This window comes from Pezoporus wallicus, unplaced genomic scaffold, assembly GCF_028554395.1.
Source record: "Pezoporus wallicus isolate ANWC-B61680 ecotype Strahan unplaced genomic scaffold, APGP_CSIRO_Pwel_v1 contig_8188, whole genome shotgun sequence".
Taxonomy (NCBI): domain Eukaryota; kingdom Metazoa; phylum Chordata; class Aves; order Psittaciformes; family Psittacidae; genus Pezoporus; species Pezoporus wallicus.
This window is the reverse complement of record NW_026640104.1, coordinates 791,579-805,686: the sequence shown is the minus strand read 5'-3', so window position 1 is coordinate 805,686 and position 14,108 is coordinate 791,579. Positions and strand designations below refer to the sequence as shown.

General features: G+C 42.2%; 1 protein-coding gene across 2 annotated transcripts in view; it reads right to left on the bottom strand.

Moving 5' to 3' along the window:
• Window positions 1–8,603: 8,603 nt before the first annotated feature.
• CHST15 (carbohydrate sulfotransferase 15) overlaps window positions 8,604–14,108 on the bottom strand; it is a 44,897-nt gene continuing 39,392 nt past the window's right edge. For both annotated transcript variants that reach the window (XM_057417256.1, XM_057417257.1), the window contains 3 exons: window positions 13,601–13,757; window positions 10,494–10,641; window positions 8,604–9,229 (listed from right to left, as the gene is read on the bottom strand). In XM_057417256.1, the coding sequence (XP_057273239.1) occupies window positions 9,039–9,229; window positions 10,494–10,641; window positions 13,601–13,757 (496 nt within the window). In that variant the 3' untranslated portion in view covers window positions 8,604–9,038. The remainder of the gene's footprint in view (window positions 9,230–10,493; window positions 10,642–13,600; window positions 13,758–14,108) is intronic.

Genomic DNA, 14,108 nt, shown 5'->3' with positions numbered 1-14,108 from the left:
ATTGCTTACCCAATTGTTCTGTTTCAAATCCCTGTCTCAGTTCATGCTGTGCTGCCTTCAGCTCCCCAGTCTTTAATTACACAGGAATGAGTACCCACCGGGGTGTTCATTAAGTAATATACACTTCTGTAGCAAATATAGAAGAAAGGAGCTATTGAAAAGCAGCTTAATATGAATGTATAAACCCAGTACTTCTCAAATACAGTATTACAAAAGCTCAACCACTTAGAAGTATGGGACGGCTCGGCAGCACCATCTGCTGAAATGAAATGCACTTGGTAATCCAGTTTCAGCAAAGCACATATTAACTGTTGAATCAGGCCAGACATCATGCACTCTTGGCTTTGGAGTAGGAACAAACGGTCCAGGATTCACCCTGGGCCATATGACACAGCGCTGTCAAAGACCAGCTCATATGTGCCTCTTTGGAAGGTGGTATTTAGATGTAGAGGGCTTACTTTTTCAGTCTAAGCTTGTTTTTATGTGTTCATAGTAATACTGAACCAAAAGATGCTTCAGCAACACTCAGTTTGGTAATGTCACTGTGAGGCAACAGAGCACTTAAATACTGTTTAATGATTCAATAAATACTGACTTGACTGCTTAGTGTGCAACCATCACAGAAGGATTTTTCACTGGGCATAAATTGTTTAGATGTCCTTTTCCTGATATATCATGCTCCAGGATAACTAAATAATGCACTGCAATTAACAGACTCCTAGAGTTTGGGCTTATGTTTGCCAGTCACAATAAGGAAGTGGTATTTTTATTTGCTACCTTCAAAATCCATATTAGTTGCACTGAGGTTTGAAAAGGGATTTGTATTCAGCAGCACAGATCAGAGTGAATTAGAAGGTGTGGGGCTACCCCAGACCTGGTGGGCTCATGCAGGAGAGAGGAGAAGGATCCCAATACCAGTGCCTCTACACGAATAGCATCAATGCTGTACGGTTGGACTCAATGATCTATAAGGTGTTTTCCAATCTAAATGATTACAGCAGTGCATGTAAATTGTACTGCTGTGCATGTTTCAGTCCTTTTGCCTGATTCTCCCAGAGCTCTTTGTGTTATGTATGAGTTATGTTATGTGCGAGTTGTATTGAGTTATGCTGAGTTATGTGGGAGTTATATTGAGTTATGTTGAGTTATGTACAAGTTAGATTGAGTTATGCTGCTGTGTAAGGGATATATTGAGTTATGTATGCGTTTGTGTTATGCGCCATGAGAAACGCTTTCCCTTCAACACTTGGTGTGATTCTGAGACAGCCTCTGTTAAAAGCTTTTTGTGAGTGAATCTCTCACCAGGATTTGCCCACCTGGCTGCAGTCACTATCAGACATGTCCCTTCTTTTTCCCCGGGTTTCTTTTGCTACCTCCTGAATGTCGTTTGCAGAGCAGCGCATCTGGGTCTGCCCATTGCACACCAGTGTTTCCAGCTGCAGCTGAATATCCAGAGATGCCCTGCCCTCTTGTGGTGTGCTGCTGGCCTAATCGCACCTCATCTGATCTTACACCCCTGGGAAATAAACGCCTGGAGACCCCTCAAAGCTGCAGCTGAGGGGATGGGGTGTCAGTGTGTGAACACACTGCAGGCAGATGGGTTTTGGCAAGTACTGTGCTGCTCCTGCTACACATTGCCTCTGTCAGCAGCATCACATCCCACCACCTAAAATTGCCAGCATGGTTTCCCACAGAGACTAAAATGAAAGGCTTATGCCATTCTTGCCATCTCTTACACACCCTCTGGACCACAGTCCTTCCCTTGGATGGTCCTCCCATCCAGGTGTGCATGCAGGGACACTGAGACATCCCCCAACCACAGAATCCTGGAATGGTTTGTGTTGGAAGGGACCTTAAAGCTCATCCAGTTCCAACCCCTGCCACAGGCAGGGACATCTTCCAACTAGAGCAGCTTGCTCCAAGCCCCTGTGTCCAACCTGGCCTTGAACACTGCCAGGGATGGGGCAGCCACAGCTTCTCTGGGTACAACATCCACAACTCCTCTGGTTGGCACTGTCAGCACTTTTCTTAGCTATAAATGCAGCATTTAGCCTCTTTCAGTCTCTCAATCCACTCTAGTAGCTCCTGTTCTTATTTTAGCCCTTCCCCTTCAATAGTTGCTCTGTTCCCTTTAACAGAGTTTACTCCTTCCCAAGCCTAAATGAGGCACTGGATTCTGTTGTATGAGCTGAGCAAAGGGGGGTTAGGAACACACATTTCTGCAGATCCCATCCCATCCCTGCTCCTCCCGACTCTGAGGTTTGACCTCCCAGTGCAACATGCAACAACAGACAAGTCTGTGGTGGGCTCAGCTGATACCTTTCCAGCCAAGCCAACATAGCTTCCCCAGGTTATATCATTATGTCCTTTACCTAAGCCTTTTCAGATGGTCAAAATAATCCATCTTTTCTTTTCCTCTGACAGCCCTACATCTCTTCCTGCTTATTTCTCTGTCTGATTTATTCTATTTTTTTGGCTACCTTGCGAGGATTTACTTTCTTCTGTGCAGTTTTGCCCTATTGATTTCTCTCAGCTCTTCAGGATTTCATCTGACTCAACTGCAGGATTTCTGTCTTCTTTTCCTCCTTCCTCCATCCCTTTCTGTAGCTGTTGTATCACAGCCTTTGCCTCCTGACCCTGCCCTGTGTGCCCTGCTCATGTCAATGGACAGCAGTTTTCTATCTCTGATTTCAACATACTAGAGGAAGAGTTAAGATGTTTAAACTTAATTAACCACCCAGGTAATTGGGGCCACCCAGGCAGACAGCACAGGGGGCAGTGCTTGGCTCCTTCCAGGCCTGGGATAGCTTGGTTGGAGATATCCAAGTCTATTTCTGCTTTAATGCCTATTTAATGGCAATATGACTGTCCCCTGAGTAGAAAGTTGGCAATTGCTCTTCTACTAGAAGACCTGAGAAAGCAACGGTCACTTAAATTAAGTCAGTTCAGGCCTGGAATATGCATAAATAAATATACACAGGCTGTGTGTCACCACGAGGGCTGAGCTGGGAAGACAGAAAAGCTGGAAATGACCTAAATCTTATGTTGCACACTCATCTGACTTGCGGATGTGTTCAACAAGTTTATAAACCAAGAAAAACAAACACTGAAATTTTAAACACAATTGGGTTTTCTACAAACCCTTTTCTCAATATATCCCTGTGGGAGAAGACCCAGCTTGGCTGGATAAACAGCGAGCAGCCACTGATGGATGATGTCTCACTACATGTACATGTGTGAAGTAGACAGCATCTTTGGTCTCTGAGAAACCCAGCATGTTAAACAATCAGGATTAAGCTTCCTCAAAAGCTAAGCCCCAAGTTATTTGCCATTCACCTATGGCTTATGCCTCTGTAGCCTAAAACAGAGCTTTGGGAGCTCCTCTGAGGCTGTTCTTCCACTGCAATGCTGAGTATCAGCACCTTCTCTTTTCTCATTCCCATTCACTAGTAGATGAAGGGATCATTTTGTGAGACATACCTAGACTGAGGAAAGAACTGTGAATTATTCTGTCCCTCTTTTGACACTAAGTGACAGTGCTTGCCTGAGGTTTCCTTGGGAAGATGCCCTGTGCAGCAGCTTTGCAGTGCTACCACTACCTTGCAGTAAGTTGTTACTGCAGCAACTGCTACTTCAGTAACTAAACAGCAATTGTAAAGCTCTTAAGGTTGCATTTTCAGCATTTTCCTCTAGATCTTGGCTGTGACATGCAGCTAAAGGAGAGTGAGCACCTGGGTAGGTGGGAAACAGGGAGTGTTGCAGTGGGTAGGATCCTGCCACTGAGCTGGGAATCCAAACTGAAGAGGAAAGGCATCTGAGGGTAGGGAGGCAGGTATTAGGTGCACTCCCAACCCTCTCTGGGACTTGTTTCTCCAGGACTGGAGGTGATGAACCAGTCACATCATGGGCTTGGGGCTTCTCACCCCAGCAGAGCATCAGATGAGTCAAAAGATACAGACATGATACAGATGTGCACAGAAATCTTACCCCCTCTTCCTGAAGCCATCATTGGAGAGAAGTACATTTGGTGGGTGATAGGAGGAGAAGACAGGTGGACACATACAGAGCCCGGTATTCCAGTGCTCCCCTGCTCTGGCACAGCCCAAGGGTCGGAACAGCCCCTTCCACTGCTGTGGAGACACCAGCACACCTAGACCTGCTCAAAGGGGCAGCTTTTCCACCTAGCAAATGCATGCTCAGAGACGATGAGGGCGAGGGATGGGATGTGTGTTTCCTCTTACATGAATGTGCTGATCACTATTTGAGTGTCTTCTAAATCTTATTTTTCTGTTAATTGTGACTTAATACGTACCCAGCAGGCCTCTAATTTTCAACGGCAGCTTTCTGCCTGGCAGCCCATTAAGCCCCTGCCATGCTGGCAATCATTTTAAGGGCCGTTCCATTGACTGAGGTAGCACAGAGAGCTGGCAGAGTTTTCACAGGAGCTGTGACTTAGAAGCAAGGGTCCCCAGGAGGACAGTGCTGGGATCAGTGGAGGTGAGCATCTCCCCAGCCTCAGCCTCTGACGTATGTCCCCTGATGCAGGCAGAGAAGCACAGGCAGAAGTGTGGACCAAAGGCTTTAACAGTATCTCTGCAAACTGTGTTTCCCAGGCCACAGCCTGACAGCAGTTTGGCAGCCGCTCTGCTATTAACAACTAGAAGTATCACTGCAATAACATGACCTAATAAATCCCCTCTGTGCAGAGGTAAGCGCTGCATAATGGTCAGCATTGGTGCTGCCAAATCCCAATGGGAAACTGCAGCACATGCAGGACCCTGAAGCAACTCCCCAACAGGGGTTGCAAAGATGAGGTTGTAGCGAGAGTTGGGTCTCTTTTCCCAAGTATCAGGTGATGGGACAAGAGGAAACAACCTCAAGTTGTGCCAGGGGAGGTTTAGACTGGATATTAGAAAGCGTGTCTTCACCAAAAGGGTTGTGAGGCACTGGAGCAGGCTGCCCAGGGAAGTGGTGAAGCCACCATCCCTGGAAGTAGTTAAAAGATGTGTAGATGTGGCATTGAGAGCAATGGTTTGGTGGTGGTCTGGGCAGTGCTGGGTTAACGGTTGGACTCAATGATCTTAAAGGTCTTTTCCAATCTAAATGATTCTGTGATTCTGCAAAGCTGGGGATATGTGGAGTCAGCGCACCTCCACCGGGTCCCCAGCTCCTGGGCTGCACGGGAAGTTTTATTCCTGTGGCATTGGAAGAGAAGTGGAAATCATTTTTCCCCTTTTTTGCACCTGCCTTTTTTTCAATATAGGAAGAGAAAACCCAAACCGTGTCCGCGGCACAAAGTGTTGCCCGCTTTGTCCACACGATGGTGCTGCAACACAAGCGTTTGTTGGGAAAATACAGCTGCTCAAGACATCCTAGAGCCATGGAATCTTAGAACGGTTTGTGTTGGAAAGGACCTTAAAGCTCACCCAGTTCCAACCCCTGTCACGGGCAGGGACCCCTTCCACTAGAGCAGCTTGCTCCAAGCCCCTGTGTCCAACCTGGCCTTGAACACTGCCAGGGATGGAGCATCGTTTCACGTGCCTGTGTTAGGGATATCTATCAGGAGTAACTGCCTGTGGCATTGTTGTGCCTTGTCTTTAACAAAAGAGCGTTTGGCTTAGTTGGAAGATGGATTAAATTCTTGTCAGAAGGATGTATTCAGAACTGTGGCAGCTTCACCATTTATCTTCAGTTTATTAAGCTGAAGCATACAACCCTGTGCACTGGACTCAACAGATACTAACATTTTCCATGTAAACCAGTGCCTGTTTTTCTTAGCCGGAGATCCTTTGTTTTTACTGTGCTTCTTTCAGCCAGCCAAGCTGCTTGGCCCAAACATGCGAGGTCTTACAGAAAACACATTTCACATTCTTCTGCAGTAGCAGGGAGAATATTTGGAAACAACCCTTCCCTCAGTGCCTTTGCACTCAGCAAAGCTGCATCTTTGCCTGATTACTTCTGTTCAGCAGGGATAAGAGTGAGAACGCAGTATGAGACAACACATTTTCGGAGGTCTCTGCAAAGAGCCGCTGCTACGCTTTGGCAAACATGAAAATCTATTGTGTTGATAGCTAGTCCAATTCCTTAGCAAATTACTGCTCTGGGGATGGAGGTCAGCTCAGTGCTGCAGCAAATAACAGTAATATTGAGTTCTTTCACAGCTAGAATTGTCAACAGAAAGGTGAAGGGAATTGGAAGAAATTGGCATGAGCTTTATCCAATATAGAGATCTGCTGTGAGGCTGGAGTGAAGCCACTGAATGGCAGCGATACACTGCTCTGAGGCTGACAGAAAGGGGCTCTGACACCCAGCACTGTCACATCATTCAAGAAAATCAAATGCTTTTTTACTTTAAGGTCACCAGATCAATATTATTTTTACGGTATGGACTAGAGAGCAATATCCTTACTTCCAAGATACCCTTTTGACAGCTAATTTCCTACTTTTTGATACTTAGTTGTGCCCCAACCCAACAGTATAAGGTTGCAATGTGTTAAAGTGAGAGACCATAATTTGGAGCTCATGAAAAAGATGAAGACCTAAAAGCAGCTTCAACCACAACACAGCCTCATTGGAGACTTCGCTTTCAGATCACATATAGCTTATAGCCCCTTCCCTATGTGTTGCAGTGCTCTCCACAGCACAATGACTCTCAGTGCACTGCCTGCTCCCACCCTTGGGCACATCCAGACACCACTGTTCAGCATCATACAGGGAACCTCCAGTCTTTCCCTTACTCTGAGTCAGAACTACGCAAGACCTCAATCTAGGAGGGTGATGGGTATGATTCAGCCTTAAAAAAAGCAGAAATTATGACCATGAAGCATGTTTTGATTTAGTTTATATACTTGGGCAAAAGGCAGAGAGAATTTCCCCAACCACTGATGGACTGCATGAGTCTGCTGGCAGAAATTAGAGTTCAGCACCATACATCAGTGTGACACAAACTACTGTGTGTCATTTGTTCATGGCATTATCCCTCACACTAAATGATAATAGCAGAAACATTCATTAGCTTTTAGGGCAGGTAAGATAACATCATGAACTCGTGGTTGTAATGGAAATATTTGACCATGGCAGATCAGGTTAGCAAACATTGTGTATAGCATTATCCTGACCACACAGTGTTGACGCTAATTCAGAGCACAGGTAGCAGAAATCTTTTAATGTCAATAAACTGTTGACTGAAAATTTTACATTTGCAAACAGCGGTGAATTTATTCTGATTTTCTGATTCATTCTGCCATGGTATTTTTTTGTACTGCTAAAATAATCCATCCTCAGTTCTCAAACCATTTTTGGTCTTTAAGCATTCCTGAACTAGAACTAATCTGTTCTGGTTGTCTAGAACTACTTCCCTCATTTACTTATTTTAGTCTTTCCAAACACCAGACTGAACCCTTTTTAGACAGCACATTAACAGTTGGCAAAGTACCTAGAAATATACTTCTGTTACAAAAAATCTCACAGCATCAGTCATATTCACGTGTGAAATGTTCAGGATTCATGTAAGTTTTCAGCATTAATTCTCAGTTTAGAAACACAGGAGGTAAATAACTTGTCCCTGTGGAAGAAGATGGTGAATAGTTACCCATAGTATTTGAAATCTATTTGTGAATCCATCAGGAAGCTGGATTGTGGGGCCCTGTGTAAAGGTTGAAAGGACACATAATGCCAATTAGAAATGATTCTTTGGGGTTTTGATACCTGGTAGCTAAATACCAGCTTCATTTGGTCCACTCAACATGCATTCAGGGAAGAAACAATCCATTTTGGCCTTAAAATGAAGTCATCTACAGGCAGCATTTTCATGTGTCCATGCCGGCCAGTTCCATCTTCATCTGTAGCTATCAGTGACCCTGACCAGGTGTGTTTGAAATCAAATATTGAATTACTGCACATTTATAGACAAATTTGGACATTTTGGTTAAAGAAAAACTTTCAGATAGTCCAAAATTTCTCCATAATTGATAAAACTTTTTTTTTTAATCAATTCTGCATATCTCAACCTTCTTAACTAGATGTAGACATCTTTCCTGAAGAGGGAAACACACAACATGCAACCAATTAATTAGGTAACACCCCCTCTCTATGAGGACACAAGATACTGTGCATCCTGTCCATTTATGCATTTAATAACAAGATCTCATATTGATCTTAAAATGCATATTTCTTTGCAATGGAGAAGAGTAATTGTGTAGAACCTAACAGAAAACTCCATAAAAGCTCTCCGTGGCCAGTAATGGACTTTACACCAAGACTGTTAGTGGTTTCCTGGGTAAATGTGTGAATAATACGAATAAATGATACGCATTTGTATTTACATGAACAATCTATGGAAGACAATGGATTTGTATATTAGACACTAAATGTGGCTTGTTGTTTGTATTTCAGTCATCCATTCTTACCTGGAATAGAAAATGTTCTTTCACAAGATCTGTGGCTAAGAAAGTCCATTTATCTTGAAGGTATAAATTAGACTTGCAAATTTATGCAAATGCAATTATCCTTTATCTTTGTTTCAGAATTAAGGAAACATAAAAACCTTACTGAGAGTGAAGACCATTTGTGAGTATGCTGACAAAAAGAAACCAAATTTTAGGTTGAATTCAATTAAAAATTTTAATGACTAAATGACATTGATAGTTTGAAAAAATGAATGAATAACATATACTGAAAATGAGATTATAAGTGTAATTGTAGGAAACTGATGCTAGTGCTGTGTTGCAGCATCTTAAAGAAGGTTAAACTTCACCATCCCCATGGAGAGAGTAAGACATCATCTTTGTACTAATGCTTTTCCACTCTTTTCCAGGGGTAAAAGAAGTTGCAATAAACTGATAAACAAGATGCTTTACATTCTCACAAGGAAAATGTGGTATAGCTGTCATGAAGTGTGCTGACTGAAGGTGAGAGTCTCAGCTCATCAATCGGCTTCTCTTTGGAATGGGAAAAATGTAAATATCCACGCACAAAAATAGAATTTAAAAAAATAAAAACTCCTTTAAGCGCTGTATTTGTGGCACCAAATTTACATATTATGTCCTCTTCCATAAAAAAGCATCATCAAAAAGAACTTGTGCCAGTTTCGTATTAAAAGGCCTGTAGAAATCTCTTAAAATTGCCTTCGTTGTTGGTAGCATAGGTCCTAGACTTCTGTCTTCAGGTCGTCTAGTGTTTGATGCAGGACTCTTTGTAATCAGAGCTTCTTGTTTCTCACTTAGAGGTCCTGTGGAAAACCAGAAGGTTATCTTGGCATATTTCACTAAAAATGCCCATGCTAAAGACAGCAAATGACTAAATCAGGTTTGCCGGGGGAAGATGAATGGAATTTGCGTTAGCAGCGGTGATGTTTCAGAATACTTAATACAGGCTTAGACTAGTGAAATAAATCACTGTTAGTAAATATGGAGATAATATGTTTTCCTTCCATATTAATTAATCATTGCTACAACAAGCAGCATAAATCATTCCTGGAGGAAAAAAAGTGTTTTCAGAAGACAGCTATGACATTGTGGAAGGTGGCCTTGCCCATGGAAGGGAGTTGGAACTAAATGATCTTCAAGGTCCCTTCCAACCCAATCCATTCTGTGACTATAACTTTCCATCCATTTTGGATTTGCAATTATTTGCTAGTGTCACTTCATTTTATGATGTGAGTTGTCTAATATCTGACAGCAACTCTATGGGTTTCACTCATGTAAGCCCTCTTTTTTGTTTGTTTTAGAGGCTGTCAGTGGGATCAAAGTGGTCCACGGGTATAGCAATGCCCCTATTCCAGGAACAAAAGTAAGCCCTTGACAGTGTGTTTCAGCAAGATAAAAAACCCACAGACTTTTCCAGTGTAAACCATATTCAGGAAGGAGATGCCAAACACTTCATCTGTTCAATCTGCTACATTCAAACTTTCTCATCATCTAGACCAGTGTTTGGACCAGCCAGACTATTTTGCAGCCACATTCTCATCCTCTTGCTACTGTCAAATCAACATGGGGCAACATTTTGTCTGCCAGCGTTTCTCTGAGGATTAGCAGCAGATGTCTCAATCAACACAGCAAAAACACAATTTCCCCCTTTTCCCAAGGCTAGAAGCTCAACCTTTCATCATACTCAGATTTAGATCCTGGATTGGTGGATGCTGGCAACAGCAGGCACACTTCGATTTGTTTAAATTGCATGGGATTGCTCTTGCACCTATGTAAGCCCATGTCAAACAAGCCCTGACTGCCTTCAGAAGAAGGACTGGCTTCCATATGATAAGATTTATCAGATATATCCCTACATGCTGAATGATTTTGAGTTTTTTCCTTGACATAATCTTATTAACATCTTCCAACACCAGCTTTTCTATGGGAATTTGAGAGCTTTAATTTTGCTCGACTCCAGGCAACAAGTTTAATGCATACTTCAAGCCAGATTCCCATGCTCCTATTTTGTCTCCTAATAAGCAAAAATTACCTAGAAGAAGGATAAATCAGCCAGAAGACACATACCCAGATCCAGAAACCGGAACACCATGTGCATGGTGTACTTCACATTTGATGCATGGTCCTCCAAACGAAGAACAAGTATCTGATCTTTGTTAAAAACTGTCAGCCAGTCCAAAAGATACACGACATAGAGCCCAACCTGTAACCTTACCTGTAAGCACAAAAAAATCCAAAGCAAATAAAGATTAATTCATCTTAGAACACTTGTAGCAGTAAGAAACCAAAGCTCAGCTCTGCCTTTTGGGCAAAATTCCCACACACGTGCTTCTGAGGAACCATAAAAAGACAATATCTGAACATGGAACATTTGTTTAATCTTCCTTTTGTTTTCAGTGCAGCTTAAGGAAATCTTTGTAAATGGCCTTTCTATTGGTTGGAGATACCATTTTACTAAGGGCTTGGTTATGTACCTGCTGTACCAGGCACAGGTCTGCATAAAAGCACTGCACAGAAACAACTATATGAAGAAGGATGCTTGGCCATCTCACCTCCATGCTCCTCTGTGCTTGGGATGACCCAGGCTTCACTGTGAGTAGTACAAATACTCCAAATTGGTGTCAAGAATTAGATTTGGATGTATTTGCTTGTATCCTCTCATTGCAATAATTAGATTTAGATCTAAGCTGAAGCAGCAGTGGCTGCTAGACAGTGTTAATGGCACGTTGTCTGAGTACGCGATGAGAGTGCCAGACTATGTTAGACCAGGCATGTGAAAAGGCAGTTTTTCAGCCTATCCTGATCTAATCTCTGTTTTTCTTCCCTCCTCAATTTTACATAACAAGCTGAAACATAAAAAGGGTAGTCTGGAGTTCTTAAAAGTCCAACCTCCAACTGTGCCTATAAATACTTTCCTAAATCCCTTCAGGCTCAGAAGAGAGAATCACGAATCCCAAGTCATAAGCATCTTTCATAAAAAAGACTTAACATCTTTAAGTCGCATTACTGCAGAACAAATGAATTCAGATAACAATTGTGTCTTTCACTTCTTACACTGACTTGTGGCCTACACTGATACCTAAATTCCAGTAAAATAAGCCCTCTTCTGAATTATTCCTAGTCATTATTATCATAATGTATGATTCTGATGCAAGTCTTTGGCTGTTTATAACAGTAAGCATCTATATTTAGCAGACTTCTTTGTATACATGCTACACAAGAATTTGAAACATTTAATTAAAACATCAGCCTAACATGTAATAATAATGACACATATACTAATAATAGCTCTCCAGCCCTCAGTCAATGCCCCATTTCACGGAATACTGGGTGAAACATGTCCTCAGTGATGGGTTTTGCTTTTCTTTCTCCTGGGAGATGGAGGTGAGCAAAGGGCAAGCATGAGCTGCATGATATACTTTGGGATTGCAGTGCTTTCCCACACAGGTTTAGAATCCTCTTTAAAGTTTTCCACCAGAAAGCAGAATTTTAAGCTCATGTCCCCATAATTTTAACTAATATGATCCTATAATTTTCAGTTTTCTTGGAATCAGCAAGAATCTTATTCACTAGACAGTGTGTTGTACTGACTTCTTTTCCATCGCTGTTCTTCTGAACCAGATCATCTCCTTCCATAAAGCTCCAAAGCTTCTCCTCTATACATCGAAGGCATCAGTAGAGTTTCCCAAGCCCTTCTCCCTTCCATAATAGCTATTCTTTCAGTTTGTTCACCCTGGCTTTGCATGCCTTTCTTTGGGTAATATGCTTTTCACTGATTCTAAGGATAAGCTGCCAAACACCCCTTTCTTTACAGGTTAGCAGGTATCAGCAGCAACACAGCAACAACGTCTATGACACCTCTTTTGTTTCAGGAATATATTAACAAATAACAACATAAAAGTCTTCTGGCATAGTCACACAGTTAGCAATCTAATGAGCTCACCAGGGAAAATAATCCTTACTTTTTCAACATGTAGCAAACCATACACATAACAAACAGACTTTAGCAACTTGAATGAAGCAGCCGCTAAAAAAGCCCATTGAGGAGCACAGTTAGCATTTGTGTTTTATTACGAATAGCATTTGTGTTTTATTACAAACACCTGCTTGTGGCTCTTTGGGAAGAGGCATCCTCTGTTCACTTGCAGAAGTATCTTCTTCAGAGGGCTGCCTAAGACAACAAATGAAGATTGGTTCTGTACCCCGAGGATGAAGAGAGGAGGAAACTCTTTCCTTCTGGTTCCCTCTCTGCCTTTCTCTCCCCACAATGGAAGAAATGCATTTGTACAAGCAGATGGCTGGAAAATGCTGTGATATTGCCCAGCAGCAGCTCGTGTCTGTGAAGGTCCTGGAGGCTATCAATAAGGATGAGCAGCTCCAGTCTACCTGCCAAGGTAAGTAAGAGGAATGTCCTCTGCTGTGGGGCTCAAGCTGTGCAATACACTCTTTTATGGCAATTTTATTGAGTGGAGGAGGGCAATAATTTCCTCCTGGAGACAAAGAGGGGAAGTATTCCCTCTAAGTCCTCAACAGCCTGAGCAGATAAAATAAGATTGAATGGCAAACTGGCCAGAAGTGATACTTCAAGTCAATCTGTTCCATATTATTCTCCCCCCTCAAGCAAAGTTTGAAGTCATTACTACACTGAAAATGTGAAGTTTGGAATATTGAGCCTGTGATACGCATCCATTCTCCTGCCAGCACTTTCTGTATTTCCTTTTATCATTTTCTGATGTGCGCAACTGAAAAAAGAAAGTTTTTTTATCTAATTATTGGTAGCCTTTTCTGGAGAAAGAATACATCATTTCTTCTGATTTTGAGGCAATTTCACACCAGAAAGATCCTTGCCAGAACTACTTTTTGGAGACATTTGCAAAAAAAAGCTTACACATTAAAGTGTAATCTTCACTAAATGTGCTCTCCATACGCTTGCACAATGGAAAGACTGTATTATTACTGTTGGCATTCATTAGGGAACAGACTGAGGAGACAGCTGAGCCAGTACATCAGCTTTTATATGTTTACATATATATTTATGTCATCCCCTTTACAAATGAAAACGGAGAAAGTTTTATTTCCTGATGCTTATTTGCTCAGCATTTTGGTGTTTTAATAACCTTGACACAACGCACCATCCCACAAGCAAGGAATCAAACATTCTTGGAAATACATACGGGCATGGCATTGTTGAGGGTGTTGTTGTAGACACAGGCCCTCAGGGAATAATCCAGCATGCAATTTTCAAACAGCTGCAGTGATTCTGCCACTTTTTCATGAAAATCTTCCACAGATTTATTAGCACTTGCAAAGTACAGATAATCGGAGTACAATCTGTGAATGAGAGATGCGTAAATGATAGAGGGAATGAAAGCAGACTTATTTACATGAGAATGGCAACCAGTTAAGTGCATCAAGGGAAAGGGTACATGTGTGTAACATTGCCCCATAGGCAGCCTGGTCGGCCAGGGATACATTTTCTATTCATTTTGATGGGGTTTGGCTCAGAGTAGCATTCATTTCAGGGAGCTGTTAAACATCATCTCTCCTTTCAAGGTCAGCACCACTCAAGAACCTGACCCTAGTAATTGTGCAAGCCAGTATTCTCTCCTGAAAGCAAGTTTTACAAGTGTATGTGCTTTTATTTTGTGTTATCTACCACTAATGGAACTGTTCTCAGCTGAC